This window comes from Canis aureus, chromosome 22, assembly GCF_053574225.1.
Source record: "Canis aureus isolate CA01 chromosome 22, VMU_Caureus_v.1.0, whole genome shotgun sequence".
Lineage (NCBI taxonomy): Eukaryota > Metazoa > Chordata > Mammalia > Carnivora > Canidae > Canis > Canis aureus.
Genome location: NC_135632.1, coordinates 19,596,496 through 19,613,211, shown reverse-complemented (window position 1 = coordinate 19,613,211; position 16,716 = coordinate 19,596,496). Strand labels below are relative to the sequence as shown.

At 33.6% G+C, this 16,716-nt stretch overlaps 1 protein-coding gene across 8 annotated transcripts in view; it reads right to left on the bottom strand.

Annotated features, from left to right (window-relative positions):
- STAG1 (STAG1 cohesin complex component) overlaps positions 1 to 16,716 on the bottom strand; it is a 395,351-nt gene that overhangs the window by 242,552 nt on the left and 136,083 nt on the right. For 7 of the 8 annotated variants that reach the window (XM_077865024.1, XM_077865025.1, XM_077865021.1 and 4 more), the window contains one exon: positions 11,771 to 11,935. The exons of the other annotated variant lie outside the window; for it this stretch is intronic. In XM_077865024.1, the coding sequence (XP_077721150.1) occupies positions 11,771 to 11,935 (165 nt within the window). The remainder of the gene's footprint in view (positions 1 to 11,770; positions 11,936 to 16,716) is intronic. 8 annotated transcript variants of the gene reach the window in all.

Here is a 16,716-nt window from a genome sequence, read left to right as displayed (position 1 = left end):
TTGATCAGTCCTTGAACATCTGTATAAAAGATGATATAAGTGGATGATGCCTTTGGAAGATTAGGGGATATCATGAAGAAAATTAATAATATCTGAAACACTCAAAGCCACAGCTTGATATCAGCAAGTACTAGAACAATATAGCAATGTATTTTTCCCAAAGCTAAACATGTGCGTAATTGTAGGTAACTTTGGATATGACTCAATAGAGGTTGTAAAAATTCCTAATTAGAGTTCCTAGCTTCCTTTAGGACTTTAGTTCTAAATAATTTATAGGCAGTTAATGCTCTTATCCTAACACTAAACAGCATCTTTTATAATGTACTGTCTTCTAAAGAAATTAAAAACAAATATATGTAATAATACCTCTGCTCTAATCATCTAAAAGTAACTGTGGCATACAAATTTGTGTTCTCCTTTCCACAGTGTGTACTAAAATAGGAAAGCAGGTACCCAGTCACCAACTGTATTACCCAGATCATTTTAGTATGCACTAAGTTCCCATTAATGGAATATAAACAGAGGGGCCAAAAGCTTCTAAGAAGTAGGTACTGTTCTATGCTCTCTTCTATTCTAACATCCAAATGGAAACTACATTGAAGCTCTAAAGGAAAAAAGAACCAGAAAATGGAAGGAGAGTGATCCCTGAATCATCACATGAAGAAAAGATGAGTACCACTAATTCTGGTATAGAATGGTTAGAGAATGAGAAGTTAAAGTCTATCATGATAAGCCACCAGTATTTGTAATTTAATTTTTAGAGCTACCCTACGTAGCTGCTAAAATTTTTGAGAACAAGTTAAAAGATCCACAGTTAATTTCAGAGAGACACTGTAATTATGTAAAAACCATTAAAAAAATAAAAACCCCAAAACCACTTTTAAGTAAATATTAACCTATCATTTGAAGATTTTCAAATACCTATGAAATACACAATTTATATCTTCTGTCCTAAAACATTCTGTATATTCTATATATTACTACTTTTCATTCTAAGAAAGTGGAGGACTAGAGTGCTTAAAAAAAAACTTAATAATTCAAATACTACGTAATCAAACACAAAGAAACTAGGAGAAATGAAGTTTATGTTTAGAACTTCCTTACTCTTCTCAAATAACCTAAGTTTTAAAGCACTAAGCTGACTGTGAAATATCCTGGACCAGTTCCAATCTCAATTTAAAATACGCACATGATAAGACGTGACCATGGTACTTAAACAATGAAGGAGTTTAAAGGTAATTCAGCCAAATCTCTAAAAGGGACTAACCATGATTACGGTATAAAAATATATAATCATTTCTATGAAAATCCTAGGCTATAAAATCTGAAGGTTTCTGAAGATCAAATTAAGATGCTATGATTCTAAGGTATGTGCCTTGGTTTGATAATACTTGACTGATGTAATGATTTCATTCATCCAATTATTATTTGTGAAGTTCTATTTATTTCCTTTGCCTCTTACATACATCCTCCTCTAGGATCCAAAAAACAAGCTGTTTGTGGTTTTGGGAGGCATAATCTATACAAATTCAAACTTTTTCCTTATGTCTTCTTCATATTTTATTAAATTCATTATATTAAGAAATTCCCCCAAATTACCAAAGACCAAATATGTACATTTTTATATAATATTACTAATATCAGCTATAATAACGGTGAGCTAAAGAATAAACACTGACAGTTTCTAGACAGTCTGCTCCCCCCCCCCAAAAAAAAAAAGTGTTTAGGCCACTAAAATAAGATCCCCTTTAAGCGAGAAATATATCTGGTGGTGGTAATAACAGAGTGTAATATGGCTATTATGTAAGTCCAAATTTTCTGCTTATCAAGAAGACCACATGACCTAGCAGATAATCCAGGGTTAAGCTGCTAATCTTTCCTCTGTAATGAGATATAGCAAATAAAAGTAACCTAAACTCAAAAAAGAAAAACAGTTTCTCACCTAATTTCATTTAAGCCTTCAAAAGGTATTCCATCACTTTTAAACAATCCTGGGATATCATCTTAACCTTTTAAACATAATCAAAGATACCATTCAATGAAAACTTCTTGTGTCTGCCTTTACTTCTCTCTGGACCAGGATTTATTTTCTCTGGACCAAGAGGAAAAAGGAATATTAGAAGAATTCTTCAAAAGAGGATGGGACATAAAGCCAGAAAGAGAGATGGCCCAGGGACCACAACTGTTCAGATGGAGGGGACAAGAGAGAACAAAAAATAGCAGTAGAGGAAGTACCTGCTTTAGGCCAAGAAACAAGTTTTACCCTGATGTGGTCCTGAATCCTATCCTCTTACCCATCCCCACATAGACCTATGTTGGACTATATAGTTAACTCCCCAGTCCTTGATTCCAATCTTCCCCTTCTTCCTATTGATAATGAGCACCAGGATTTCAATATTACCAACAATGGCCAAAAGGGCCACCACAATGATAACACGGGGGCTAGTTGTCAAATGTCCATAAGGGATGAGAGGGGATTTCTTATTCATGTAAAAATTACCAGCAAGGGACTTCCACAGAAGTGTATATTGAGAAGGCTATCATCCTGGGAGAGTAATTCATCCCTAGCCCTCATCTCAAAATAGGCAGAGCTGGGGCAGCCCCAGTGGCGCAGTGGTTTAGTGCCGCCTTCAGCCTGGGGTGTGAACCTGGGGACCCGGGATCGAGTCCCGTGTCGGGCTCCCTGCATGGAGCCTGCTTCTCCCTCTGCCTGTGTCTCTGCCTCTCTCTCTTTCTCTGAATAAATAAATAAATATAAATAAATAAAGATTCAAAATAGGCAGAGCTAGCAATGTCCATCTCATCAAGGATTTTCCCAGAGGTGTTCTACTGCTGCTTAATACAGAATGAGCTGCCTATAGTGTACCACCAGCATGTATGTGGAATGTTATCAAATAACAGTCACAAAAGAGCCTCTGCAGCTTAGCTTCCCAGCCTACCTTTAAAAGGCACAGGCATCCTAGCAGGGATGCTATTCCAACAAAGATGCTATGTTGTAGGATCAGGTCTTCTTTTTCCAAATCATGGATGACCATCAGGTTCACCCACTGGCAAAATAACATCTGGTTGTACTACTGGACCTTCAAATACCATTTCTGTCACATTTGAGGTTGTACAGGTAATCAGTGTCCACAAAGGTACAATTGTTAGGCATTACCAGGCTCTGGCCACTCTTGTTTGCCTTTATCTGTAGGAACTAAGAGGTCTAGAATGGAGAGTTCACCTCAAGAGCTCAGGGCCTGGCACCAGTAGCACTCCTCCCCTTCCACCTCCACCCCTAAATTATCAACTCAATCATGGGACATGTGAAATGTAATGTGGCTGACTGTCATTATTAATGTAAACTCCTCATTAGGATCAAGACATAGGAGTAAGAACTGGATAGGACAGAAAGATACTCATGGGGCTTTGTAACAGAACCCAAAGTGTGCTGCATGGGTGAGTATCTACAACTGTGCTGCCCACAGCTTCCTTTCATATACAAATTTCATTTTTTAGTAATATCAAAATATATAGCTACTGAAACTGTGATTATGTACATTTTGACTGTTAAAATATTAACAATTTCAATTATTAGACAACTTCCTGCTACCGTGGGAACTATCACGTATCTATGCTATTTTATATATGAGAAAAATAAACTTCTGTCTTGTTTAAACATCTATTTACAGTTTTCTACTTCAGCTAAGCTTATTCTAGATGTTTATGTTAAATTTAAATTTTTCATTATGATGTTAAAAATCAGATTAAATGTATGACTCAGCAATTGCACTACAGGGTATTTACCCCAAAGATACAGATGTAGTGAAATGATGGGACACCTGCACCCCAATATGCATAGCAGCAATGTCCACAATAGCCAAGTTATGGAAGGAGCCAAGATTTCCTTCAACAGATGAATGGAAAAGAAGATGTGGTGTGTGTGTGTAAAGGAATATTACTCAGCCATCAGAAAGGATGAATATCTGCCATTTACACAGACGTGGATAGAACTGGAGGGTATTATGCTGAGTGAAATAAGTCAATCGGAGAAAAACAATTATCATATGGTTTCACTCATCTGTGGGATATAAGAAATAGTGCAAGGGACCATAGGGAAGGTGGAGAAACTGGGGAAAAATTAAGAGAAACCATGAGAGACTCCTAACTCTGGAAACAAAGGGTTGCAGAAGCAGAGACGGGTAGAGGGATAGGGTATCAGGTGACAGGCGTTAAGGAGGGCATGGGACAAGATGAGCACTGGATGCTATACTGTATGTTGGCAAACTGAATTTAAATTTTAAAAATCAGAATAAATGTTTTAGTATTTTTATATGATTTTTATTTTTTTATGATTTTTAAATCCTTTATCCAGTATCTTACAGCAGTAGTCATAGATATAAACACGTATTTCTTATGTTATATTTTGACTAATTCTACTAATCATAGCTAGTATTTATATCTGCTTAATTCTCTAAGGTTTTACTCCTCACTATCTTCATTGTAATATTTCCTTCCTTCAATATCTTCTGGCCATCTTTGTCAGATTCATTTCAGTCAGTGATATACTTGCTCTCTCTCCTAATATCTCATTAGAATTTCTTTTCTAATTACACTTCTTCAATATTCTCCAGCCATTTTAATACTTATTGAACCTTTTAAGTTTTGCAATCAACATTTAGAAATTCAGTTGTTGTTATGAAACACTTTTATCCATTTTATTAATGGCTCAGTAATGTATGCAATTTCTATGAAATCATAACTATGAGTTCAAACACAAGTTAACAGGTGACATTTAAATAAACTCACAGGTGCTTTTCCACTTTCTTTAGTGTAGTCAGTAAAATGCACACAGCTAAATCTTGAGGAAGAATTTCTCTGTATTTTATATGTTGAGATTTTGGCAACATCATTTGTATGTGGGGGACTAGAAGAAATCAATGGCCTTTAAAAATTCAAGTTTCCTTTACATCAGAACAAAGCTTCCTCTCTAAGGGAGAGAGAATGACTGATCACAGACTATCCCCTAAGACATCTCTCCTTTTCCAATCATACTGAAATGGACAAAACCAGTTTTCCCTTCAGAGTCACATGTCAAAAGCAAACAGAAGACTAAATTGTGTCAGGAGGTACATCTCATTTATAGTCTAACTCCAATTCCTATTCACAGAAGTTATTATTAGTAAGTAGTACACTAAGACAATTAGTATTTATCAATGGTTTGTGATGGTATATTAACAGACCATTTGATTAGTATGGAGGATTTCCTTTCCCTTCTATGATTAGAAAGTTTAGGCAGACAAGGATCAGACAAGTTTATTTCATCTGTATCTCTTGCACCTAACCCCATGCCTGAAACAATCAGCTTTTAATGAATTTTTGTTAATGAATAACCTATATAATCCAACATTTTAGTTGATATCTGAGGGAACAGAATTCAAATACCAATGGATTACAGAAGTTCACTCAAATGCTAATAAGCTCATAACTACAACAAAAAAAAATACCAGTTAGATTAAGTAAATAACATGAATGTTCCAAAATTCAACATGCATTCAGTGTCACATATCTAAAAGTAAGAATGTCCAAACCAAATTATTTCCATATCCATCCTCCAACACCTATCGTCATGCAAATTTTCTTTGGTGAACACCACCAAGTCAAACTAGAAATCACCTTAGATTTTTTCCTTTTTCTCATCTTTCAGAATTACGCCATAGCCTTAATATTTGTAGACTCTGTCACTTCCTCTTCATCCTCACTGACACTCTAAATTTAAACATGCATTTCTTCCTAATTGATTAATAAAAATCTGGATCAGTAAAAAGATTCTGATTCCAGTCCTACAACCTCCAAATCATTATCTAAACTGCATCCAGGAAAGTATTTCTAAAAATGCTACCATTCATCAATAAAGTCCTTTTCTTTCTAAAATGCCATCAATTTTACTAAAAGGTCTTCTGTAGCCAGTATTTTTGGAAAATTACTACATTCTTTCCCCTGTTGGAGGCACAAAATGTGAAGATTTTGAGAAGATTTGTATTAAAGAACCTGATTTTTTTGTTTGTTTGTTCAGCATCCCACAAACCCTTGATTCCTACAATTATGTATGGCTTTTCTGTCTTCTTGGTTTTTTTGCCTATCAAAACACTCAACGTACAGAATCTAACCTTTCTCTTAGCTCTATTTTTACTAGAGCATTGTATGCCCTCTACAGTAAAAGGTATAGATCTCATCTTTTCATGTCTTGTTTCTACCATAAGAAATACTCTTTGCTGCCTATCTAATTCCCACCCATCATTCAAGTCACAGTACAAACTTTATGTATTTAGGCAAGCCTTCCATAGGCCTAAGTGAATTTTTCATGTTTTCAACCCACCCTGTGTATCTTCTTACTAAAGTATTCTACAATATGCTTCCCTGAGGACAAAACTGTGGTTTTAGTTCTAAATATACAGCCTCTGGTTACAAGAGGTGCATAAGTACCTATTCAGCTAGTGAAATGGATTCTTTACAATTCTGATAGGGAGAAAAGACAGGAAAGCCATAAATAGTTGTAGGAATCAAGGGTTTATGGAATGCTGAATAAACAAAAGTAATCAGGTTCTTCAATACAAATCTAATCAAAGCTTTCACATTTTGTACCTCTCCAAAGGGGAAAGGATGCAGTCATTTTCCAAACATACTGACTAAAGAAGACCTTGTTTGGGGAAGCATTTCAGAAACACTTATTTTTATTTCAGATAACACAATAAACACGATAGACAAGGTAAAGAGGACCCAGCTTCAACAACACTTAATATTTTACGACCACACTTGTTTCTTTTTCCTTCTTCTGCAGTTTCAGTTGCAGCACCCCACATAGACCTATCTGATCCCATTCTCTTTCTGTCTTCTAGGTAAACAATATCATAAACTTGATTTGAACTTATGTGTTTACACTTTACCATAAGTGGTACAATATAGTATGTATCATTCTGTAGCTTTGCTTTGTTCTTTAAAATGCATTTCTGCATTTCTGAAATAATGCATAACAGTACCTACCTATAGCTCTAGTTCACTCATTTCAATCACTACAGAAAACTTAAGTTTCCAAATACCACATTTTATTTATCGATTATCCTATTCATATACATTTAGGTTCTAAATGTATTTTTTGCTATTATATGCAAAACAATAAAAAGAATTGTATTTGCCTCCTTTATATACACAAAAAAATTTCTAGAGGTTACATCTAGGAAATGAATTGCTTTTCTTCAAAGTAGTCACAATTTTTTTAAAAAATCAAAGAAGAATAAAAAGATGGCTTCCACAGTGTAGGCACTCATTAAATATTTACAAAATGAATGAAAAATGGATAGGTCATCCAACTTTTCTTGATAATGCCAAATTTTTTCCAAAGGGTTTAGACAGATTTGTACTCCCAATAGTTGGCACTCTATAGCTTTACTTACCCTTAGTATCTTCTACTATTTTAATGTTATTCAATCTGATGAGTGAGACACAGTATTTTATAGTGTTATAGCCAAAATTTTATTATTTCATCTTTAGCACTTTATTTGAATGAGCTCTTGCCTCCTATTACATATTCTAATAGATTATTACTGCTGTACAGAAGGCTGATTTTTTAATGTCAATTTTCTTTCTAGGAATTTCGCCGAACACTTTCGTTAGTTCTAATAGTCTATAATTTATCCTGAAAAATCTGCAAAGACAGTTCCATATTCTATAAGTATGTATAATTTTATATCTTCCTTACCAAGCTAAGGAAATTCCCTCTTGTTCCTATTTCACTAAGAGTTACTGTTCATCACAAACATCACCTAAACTTTATCAAATGCTTTTTTTCTAAACATTTCACATAAGGATAAGTTCTCCCTTCTAAAACATGTCTATCTGGTATATTATAGTAAAATATTTTTTAATAGTATAATAGTTTACTATTAAAACTATTTTACTATCCTTGGATAGTAAACCACCTTTATGCAGATAAAATTTCTAGGTTTTAAAAATGTATTGACCCCCAATCATTATTATTTTTATTTAATTGGCCTTTTCTACAATTTCTTTCTCTATTTAATTTCCATTTCTACTTTATCCCTTCCTTCCTAATTATTTCTCTTTCTTCTTAATTTCCTTAGGTTTGCTCTTTTTCTAGTTTCAACTGCTTTTGCTAATATTAATACATTTAAGACTGTATATTTATTCAATTAGTGCTTTAACTGGCCTCAATATTTTTACTAACAGTATTTTAATTAACATTCACACATCAACTCTTTATATAACCTCTTAACCATATCCGTAAGTATAATTCAGAAGAATCTATTTTTTGTATTTCAATGTTATTTGCACTGTGGTCAGACAATAGGATCAAATATTCCTTGAAATTATTTAAAGATTCCCTTTTAATCCTTCATGTTCTGCAGCTATACTCTACTATTTAAAAATAAGTAATTATTTTTACTTACATTGCTCACTCCTGAGAACAAACTCTGGATCTGAGGAAATATGCCTAAGAAATTTTTCTAAAATTATCTCCTAAAAACCATGTCTCTTCTATTCCCTTTGATTTCTTCCTCTAGCATATTTTGAGCCCTTCAATACATACCAAAGTCACGCAACTGCTCTTTCACATTTACTTCTTTATTTCTCCGGACTACATTCTAAACGAACGCCTAATAAATGTCAATTTTTGAATTCTCCCTTTGATGGCATCTACTGTAGTTTCTTTCCCTCAGTAAAACTAATTAAATTTATTCCCTTTTTTGTTAGATACCATTTCTCCTTTCATCTCTCTAGTACCTTAAATTGCTATTTATTTCTTTTACTATTCATCCCTCCCCATCTGAAGTTTTGTGATTATCTCTGCTTATCCTGGTCATTCCACTGCAGAACTAGATCATATAATGCAGGTTTAGAGTTTACAGCTTTAAAATAATATGGTGAATTTTTATAGACCCAGTCACCAACTTAGTTAAGCAGACATTTCAATTCTGGTCCTCATTTTAAGAACGATGCCTGTCTTCTCCCTTTTCTCAGCTCTTGATTTCCCATAAATAAAGTTTTAGATTATTATCCAACCAAGGACCCTCTTGAGTATTAAGAGTCTCTATTAATAACTACATAAACAACAAGCATAAACTAGGAGTCTCAAAGGTAACCTGGGATACACAATCCCCTAAACATATGCTTTAGCTTATGCAACAGTTATCAGTGCCTTTCTTCAGTCTCCTTAAAAGTATGGAGACTAATGTTAGGCCCTGGCTTCATGTACTAATAAGCCTGACTCTATTCCTCTGTTTCATGGAACAATTTGAGTCCTTTTAACACACAAAAACCAAGTTCTTGGCTGTAAGTACCTTCTTCTCTATGCTAAACCCAATCCTCTTCATCATTGTAGACTATCTTCTACTTTAAGCACACAAACATTTAATTTCTAAACTCATTAATGTCTGTATTTTCTTTTTAATATTCATCTATCATTAGAAATGAGGAGGTAATAAATAGTGAGATTAGTGAGATTAGTGTGCCACCTTCAATAAAAGAAACATCAATTTTTTAAATATGCATTCCCTCTACTCAGCAACTACTTTCAGAAATTTATGTTACAAAAACACTCCCACACATACATTTTAGATAGATATCTGACTATTTAAAGAAATATTATGGTTAATAAAATAAAACTATTCTGGTTTATATGAATAGTAAACTAGTTTTAGTAGTGTAGTTTATATTTTAAGAATAAAGCACGTGAAATAAAAACTGTTTAAATAAATTATGGCCCAGTAATGTTAAGGAATAGTATAAAAACATTAAAAATTAAAAAGTAAATTCAGAGGAAATAATGCCCATAATTAGAATCCTGAATGAAAAAAAATTACAAAATAGTCATTATTTGGTTTCAAATTCTAGACCAGATTTTGTTACATTAAATATTGAAGTTATTTTTCATATTTTAAGAAGCTGGTATTGAGATTTAATACAATATACATTAAAATTACCTTTATAAATACAAAGATCTTATAAAATCTTACATGAAAAAAATGAAAGCAAATACTGAAATGCAATGTTTAAATTTATACATAAAACTAAACCTCCTTGGGGTGTCTGAGAGGCTCAGTCGGTTAAGCATCCGACTCTTGATTTCGGCTCTGGTCATGATCTTGGGATCCTGGGATCAAGCCTCATGTCAGGCTCTGCACTCAGCAGGAAGTCTGTTTGAGGATTCTCTCCCTCTGCCCATTCCCCTGCTCAACACTGGCATGCTCTCTCTAAAATAAATAAATAAATCTATAAAAAAAATAATAAAAATAAAAAATAAATTTCCTTCATTTTTCTGCTTAAGTTTCCACCTAAAAGTGGAAAGCCATAAAATACCCTTCAAAAATAAAATATTTATAGTTTGCTAACAATTTTTCTACTGAAGTATAATAAAGAAACTATCAAGCTTTGTGGCTAAAGGTCATTATTTTAAAATTATACTTATGTATCTTAAGAGTCTGACCATTGCTTCAAATTAACTGGAAATTTTGTATTTCTTTTACCATTAGCATCATCACACTACCCCACCTCCCTCTCTTCCCACATGAATTCCAAGATCCTTGAACATATCAATTTGGTAACATACATAAAAAGGAGTAAACACCAAACTCCCTTAAGGAATGCAAAAGGAAATACAGGTTAAAAAATAAAAAGTATACTAACGAAAAGTTCTAAAAGTAAACCTGTTTCATAAGTTACCTAAATTTTAAAGAAACTGAAAATTAAGTATAAAAAATGAGCAAATAAATAGTGAATAAAAAGGCTGAACTTTTATTATTGGTGATCAAAGAAATGCAGATTAAAATAATGAATTACAGTGACACCTAGGTGGTGCAGTCTGCTGAGCCTCCAACTCTTGGTTTCAGCTCAGGTCATGATCTCAGGGTCATGAGATCAAGCCCTGTGTGGGGCTCTATGATTAGTGTGGAATCTGCTTGGATTTTTCTCTCCCTCGATAAATAAATCAATCTTTAAAAGTAAATAACTAAGTAAATAAATAAAACAATGAAATACAATTTTCACCGATGTTACCAAATAGATTCTAAATATAAAGTATTCAGTTGCTAGGCAGACTCTGGTGAAAGATATACTAGTAAAATTTTTTGGAGAGTAGAATGTATTTATGTATTACACAGTTAAGAAATAACCTTTCACCAAATAGTTTTACCTCAACTATTTTAAAACGAAAATAAGAACTGAAGAAGTAAACATGAATGACTTCTGTTAACAGTAAAAAAAATGTAAAGATGCACTAAAAGAATAGCAAAATAATTATGGTTTACCTTACACTAACTTAGTAAGAAGCCAATAATTATGAGCTCTTGCAAAATATTTAGTAATTATGTTAAGTGAATGAGGAAAGAGAAGGGAGAATAAGAAGTTTATAAAAGATCACATACACAAAATAATTATGGAATATTAATTATGGTTATTCCATTCCTAGTTCACTATTTAATCCTTTTTTATACCCTTTCTTATTTGAAATATTCTTCAGTACACATATTACTTATTTTAAGCCTGATTCTAAAAAAAATACTATGGCAATAAAAATTTTCTTAGGTAGCTATTATACAAAAGTCATTTTACTCAGTACACTGTAATCTAAAGTGCCTTTCCTAATACTATTTAGAAAACAAAAGTTTTTAAGATAAATTTCTCAATGTTATACAATCAGCAAGATGTGTAAAATGTCACTTAAAAGGATTCACATAGGTGTACTGCTTTGTAAATAAAAACACTTAAAATTTACCTGCATTGCACTTTTCCCCAATTTCACCACTTCAAATAATGTGACAGGCTCCCCTTCACCATTCTGTTGAGGGTGCCCATTAGCTCTTCCACGACCTGTTCCTCTAACAGTAGATTCAATTCTACTCTTCTCTCCTGGAGATTTTCGAGGTTTCTTATTTGTAGACTGATAAAAAGATGAGGGAAACATTAAATTAAACACAGGTACACTTTGCTTTATGCAGAATACCTCAGTTATGTATGACCCTGTGATAAATACTTAGCACTACCTACAGGTAAGAGATACAATTCCTGACCAAAGGAAGCTTTACAACTTTTAGTAATTAAAAACAAACTGCAAACGGTAAAGTGTAATTTATATAAGACATGAAAATTTAAAAAGAAGTTAGTGTTTTACACAACAATAATGCCAATGCTGAAGATTTTAACCATGCCTCCTTTACATCTCTTTCTTTATACCTTCCTCAATAGTCTATTCCCTCAGAAACCTCATTCAATAAAATTTAACTTGGAAATACTGCATATTCAACTTCTCTATATAGATCCTCAAGTATTTCTTACCACTCATGTAACAAACATACACTGAACATATTTAAAATTGTTCTAGGTTCTAGAAATTCAACAATAAACTATACAAACACTCCTGCCTTGACGGAATTGATACTCATCCCATCTCCCCAATTTTTAAAAAAAACTCAACATTAGCTACCACTTTATGTCTAACCTTTAAGCCATGGGCAATTTGATAGAATCACCAGCAGTCACTATTATTATTCCCATAAATTTCATTCATATATAAACTCATCACGGTTGCTGCTTCACCAAACTTACCAATGAAAATAGTGTTGCCAAATATAATACACACGTTTTGAAACTCTATCAATAAGCCACATGGATTTTGTCCTTTCAGATATTTTTTGCCTCCCTATATTTCTTACCTGTTAGGTAGGTCTCTGAGACTCAAGTAATCTTGACAGTTGTGAGGATTTCTGGCCAAGTGTTTTATAGAATGTTCATCAACTAGGTTTTGTCTGATGGTTTTTCTCATCACTACACTGAGATAAGGGTTTGGAGAAGATTTTTTTTTCACCTCATATCAAAGGTATACACTACCAACATGATTTATTACTGTAAATGCTGACTTTAATCAATTGACTAAGGTGGTGTTTGTCAGGTTTCTCCATTGTAAAGTTACTTTTCCGCCCCCTTCCATAGTGTACTTTTGGAAGAAAGATACTTCATACATCCCACATTTAAGAGGTGGGGAGTTAAAAAAAAAAAAAAAAAAAAAAAGAGGTGGGGAGTTATTCAACATTTTTTTCAGGCAGAAGTATTTACATATATTTAGAAATTCTTTAGTATGGGAGACATGTCTGTTCTCATTCATTCAATCATTTAAACTAATGTGGATTCATTAGAATTTATTTTTCCTCTGGGTTATAATTCAACACAGTTCTACTATTCAACCTGCTTCAGCTCTGGCCATTGGGAAATCTTTTATTTGGCTCTTACATCCATTTCACATACGCCCATCTGTGTGTGTACTTATGTGTCTTACTAATTACGTTCTGACAGCATAATATTCTGCAGGCTCATCTTATATATTCCCTTCCTCAATTTAAAAACCAGCCAATACTCCAAGGACTCTAGTTCCTTTTATTGGAGAATGATATCTGAAGAAGATCTGGGCAATAGGTTTTGTTTCTTGATATTGAGTGTTCTTTCTTCTAGGCTCTAAAGCAAAGAAATATGTGCTCTCTCTATATACATGTAAATATATTCATTTATATTTTATTTATTTATTTAAATAAATAAATTGGTATGGTCCCAACCCAACAGTGACAAACCTGGCACCCACTAGTATGCAGTATTAGAACTGTTCAATCATACCCCAAAAGAAACAATTTCATTAACCAGATTATATTGCTTATATATACAACGTAGTTTCTTTGATTTTAGTATTACAGATTCATTTCCAAAGTTACTTAAGTCAGCAACTTCCTGCCCAACTCCCTCCAGTGACATGGTTTCAAATACTTCAAAAAGAGGTAGACTGCTTTGTCACGTGCTACATTCCATCCTAGTATCCACCTAACCTCCTAAATGAATTTATAAAATCTATACTTATAAAATTCACTTTTTCAGTGAAGTTCAATGGGTTTTAACAAATGTACAGTGTCATGTATGCACAATATAATATCAAAGAAAAGTTTTCATCATCTGAAAAAAAAATCCCCGTGTTTCTCCTACTCTACCCTCCCACTTCTCTTTGGCAAACAATGAATTCTTTAATCCTAACTATAGTTTTAGTTTTTACAGATTCACATAGTTAAATCACACAATATCTAGCCTCTTTAGGCTGTATCTTTCACTTTAACAATATACATTTGAGTTTCATCTATGTCTTAGTGGCTGAATAGCCAATTTCTTTTCATTCCTAAATAATATTCCATTGTATGAATGCATCACATTTTGCCATTCACTTACCTAATGATGGACATCTTGGTCACCATTTCTTGACAGGAATAAAGCTGCTATACACATTTATATATAGCATTTTGTACAGACATAATTTTCAAATGAGTTACGTAAAAATCTAGGATGATTATTTTTTTTTTAAATTTAAAGATTTTATTTATTTATTCATGAGAGACAAAGAGAGAGAGGCAGACACATAGGGAGAGCAGGCTTCCCACAAGGAGCCTGATGTGGGACTCGATCCCAGGACCCTGAGATCACAACCTGAGGCAAAGGCAGATGCTCAACCACTGAGCCACCGAGGTGCCCTGGATGATATTATTGAATCATACGATAAAACTACATTTAGCTTTGTAGAAAAACCTGCCAGAATGTCTTCCAAAGTAGATATAATTTTTGCATTCCCAATGATGAATGAGAGTTCCTAATGCTTTGTAGTCTTGACAGCTTTGTCAGGTTTTTGGATTTCAGCTATTCTAATAGATATACAGTTATTATCTCATTGTTATCTTAATTTGCAATTCCTAAATGACACATGACTAAGGATTTTTAATAATTCTTCACAATAAAGTTTTCTGTTCCAATTACTAGAATAGATACTATTTCCTGACTAGGCCTCGATTGTCTACACTTGCACTAACATGGTAGCCCCTACTCTCATGTAGCTGAGAAGGTGAAATAGGACTAGTCAAAAATAAAATGTCTGGACAGTAAGCATAAAATAGTCACAAGATTGTAAAGATTTAAAATGAAAAATAACATATATAATATCTCACTTATAATGTTATATTAATTACATGAGGAAATAACATATTAGATATATTAAAATTAATTTTATTACCCATTTTTGGGGGATCTTAGTAGAAAATATGAAGTTGCAGATGTGGCTCACATCTTATTTCTGTTGAACGATCCCACATTATTCCAATACTATACCCACAGTAATTCTTATACTACAAAAGTAATTCCATCACATCTCTAACCTTTAGTGACCCTCCTAACCATCAATTTAAAATCCAAACTCTTCAGCATGGCAAGTAAGGCTATTATTTACTATCTGTTCAGTCACCTACCATACCAAATCCCTCTTTACAGGCTAATAAAGTTGCCTAAAAACATTTCATGCATTCATTCTTTGTAGCTAGACTCTTGATTTTGGCTCCTCCTAATAAGTCTTGTATCTGGGCTCACTCTTCAGAGTAACAAATATTTTCTCAGTATCATGCAAGCACATGTTTCTGTGTGTGTGTGTTGTGTATGCATATATGTATGTTTGAAGAGAGGAAACAAAATGTTATTTTTCCATATTAAATAAGTTATACACTCACATGGCCTAAATCAAAAGGTGATTAACGTTTTATAATGAAAATTTGCCCACCCCTACCCTCAATCCACAATCTACTTTCCTAAGAGACAAACACTACTACTTAGTACTTGTATGTCATATAAACAAAGAAATGCATATGAAATTTAAAAAGAAACCAGGGCACCTGGGTGGCTCAGTTGGTTAAGCGTCTGCCTTCAGCTCAGGTCATGATCTCAGGGTCCTGGGATCAAGCCCCATGTTAGGCTCCCTGCTCCATGGGGAGCCTGCTTCTCCCTTTTACTCTCTGCCCTGCTCCTGCTCTCTCTCAGTCTCTATCTCTTTCTCAAATAAAATCTTTTATAAAAAAGAAGAAATAAATGGAAATCCATTCTATGTTCATGGGTTGGAAGAATATTCTTTTTTTTTTTTTTTTAAGATTTTATTTATTTATTCATGATAGTCACAGAGAGAGAGAGAGAGAGAGAGGCAGAGACACAGGCAGAGGGAGAAGCAGGCTCCATGCAGGGAGCCCGATGCGGGACTCGATCCCGGGTCTCCAGGATCGCGCCCTGGGCCAAAGGCAGGCGCTAAACCGCTGCGCCACCCAGGGATCCCCTGGAAGAATATTCTTAAGAGGTCAATACTTCCCTAAGTAACCTACAGATTCAATGCAATCTCTATCAAAATCTAAATTACCCATTTTGCAGAAATAGAAAAACACTCTATAATTCACAGGGAATCCCAAAAGGAACTAAAATGACCAAAACAATCTTAAGGGGGGAAAAAAAACAGTGGAAGACTCACACTTCTTGAGTTCAAAACATATTACAAAAATACACTATGAAAACAGTGTGGTGTTGGCATAAAAGCAAACATATAGATCAGTAGAATATAAAAGAGAGCCCAGAAACAAACTCTCATATGTATGGTTTAATGATTTTTGACAAGGGTGCCAAAACCACTCAATGGGTAAAGAGCAAAAGGCAACCCACGGAATGGGAAGATATATTTACAAATCATATCTGATAAGGGATTAATATCCATAATATATTAAAAACTTATTAACTAGACATTTCTCAAAATAAGATATGTAAATGGCCATTAAGCACAGGGAAAAGATGATCAATCTCACTAATCATTAGGGAACTGCACATTAAAACTAC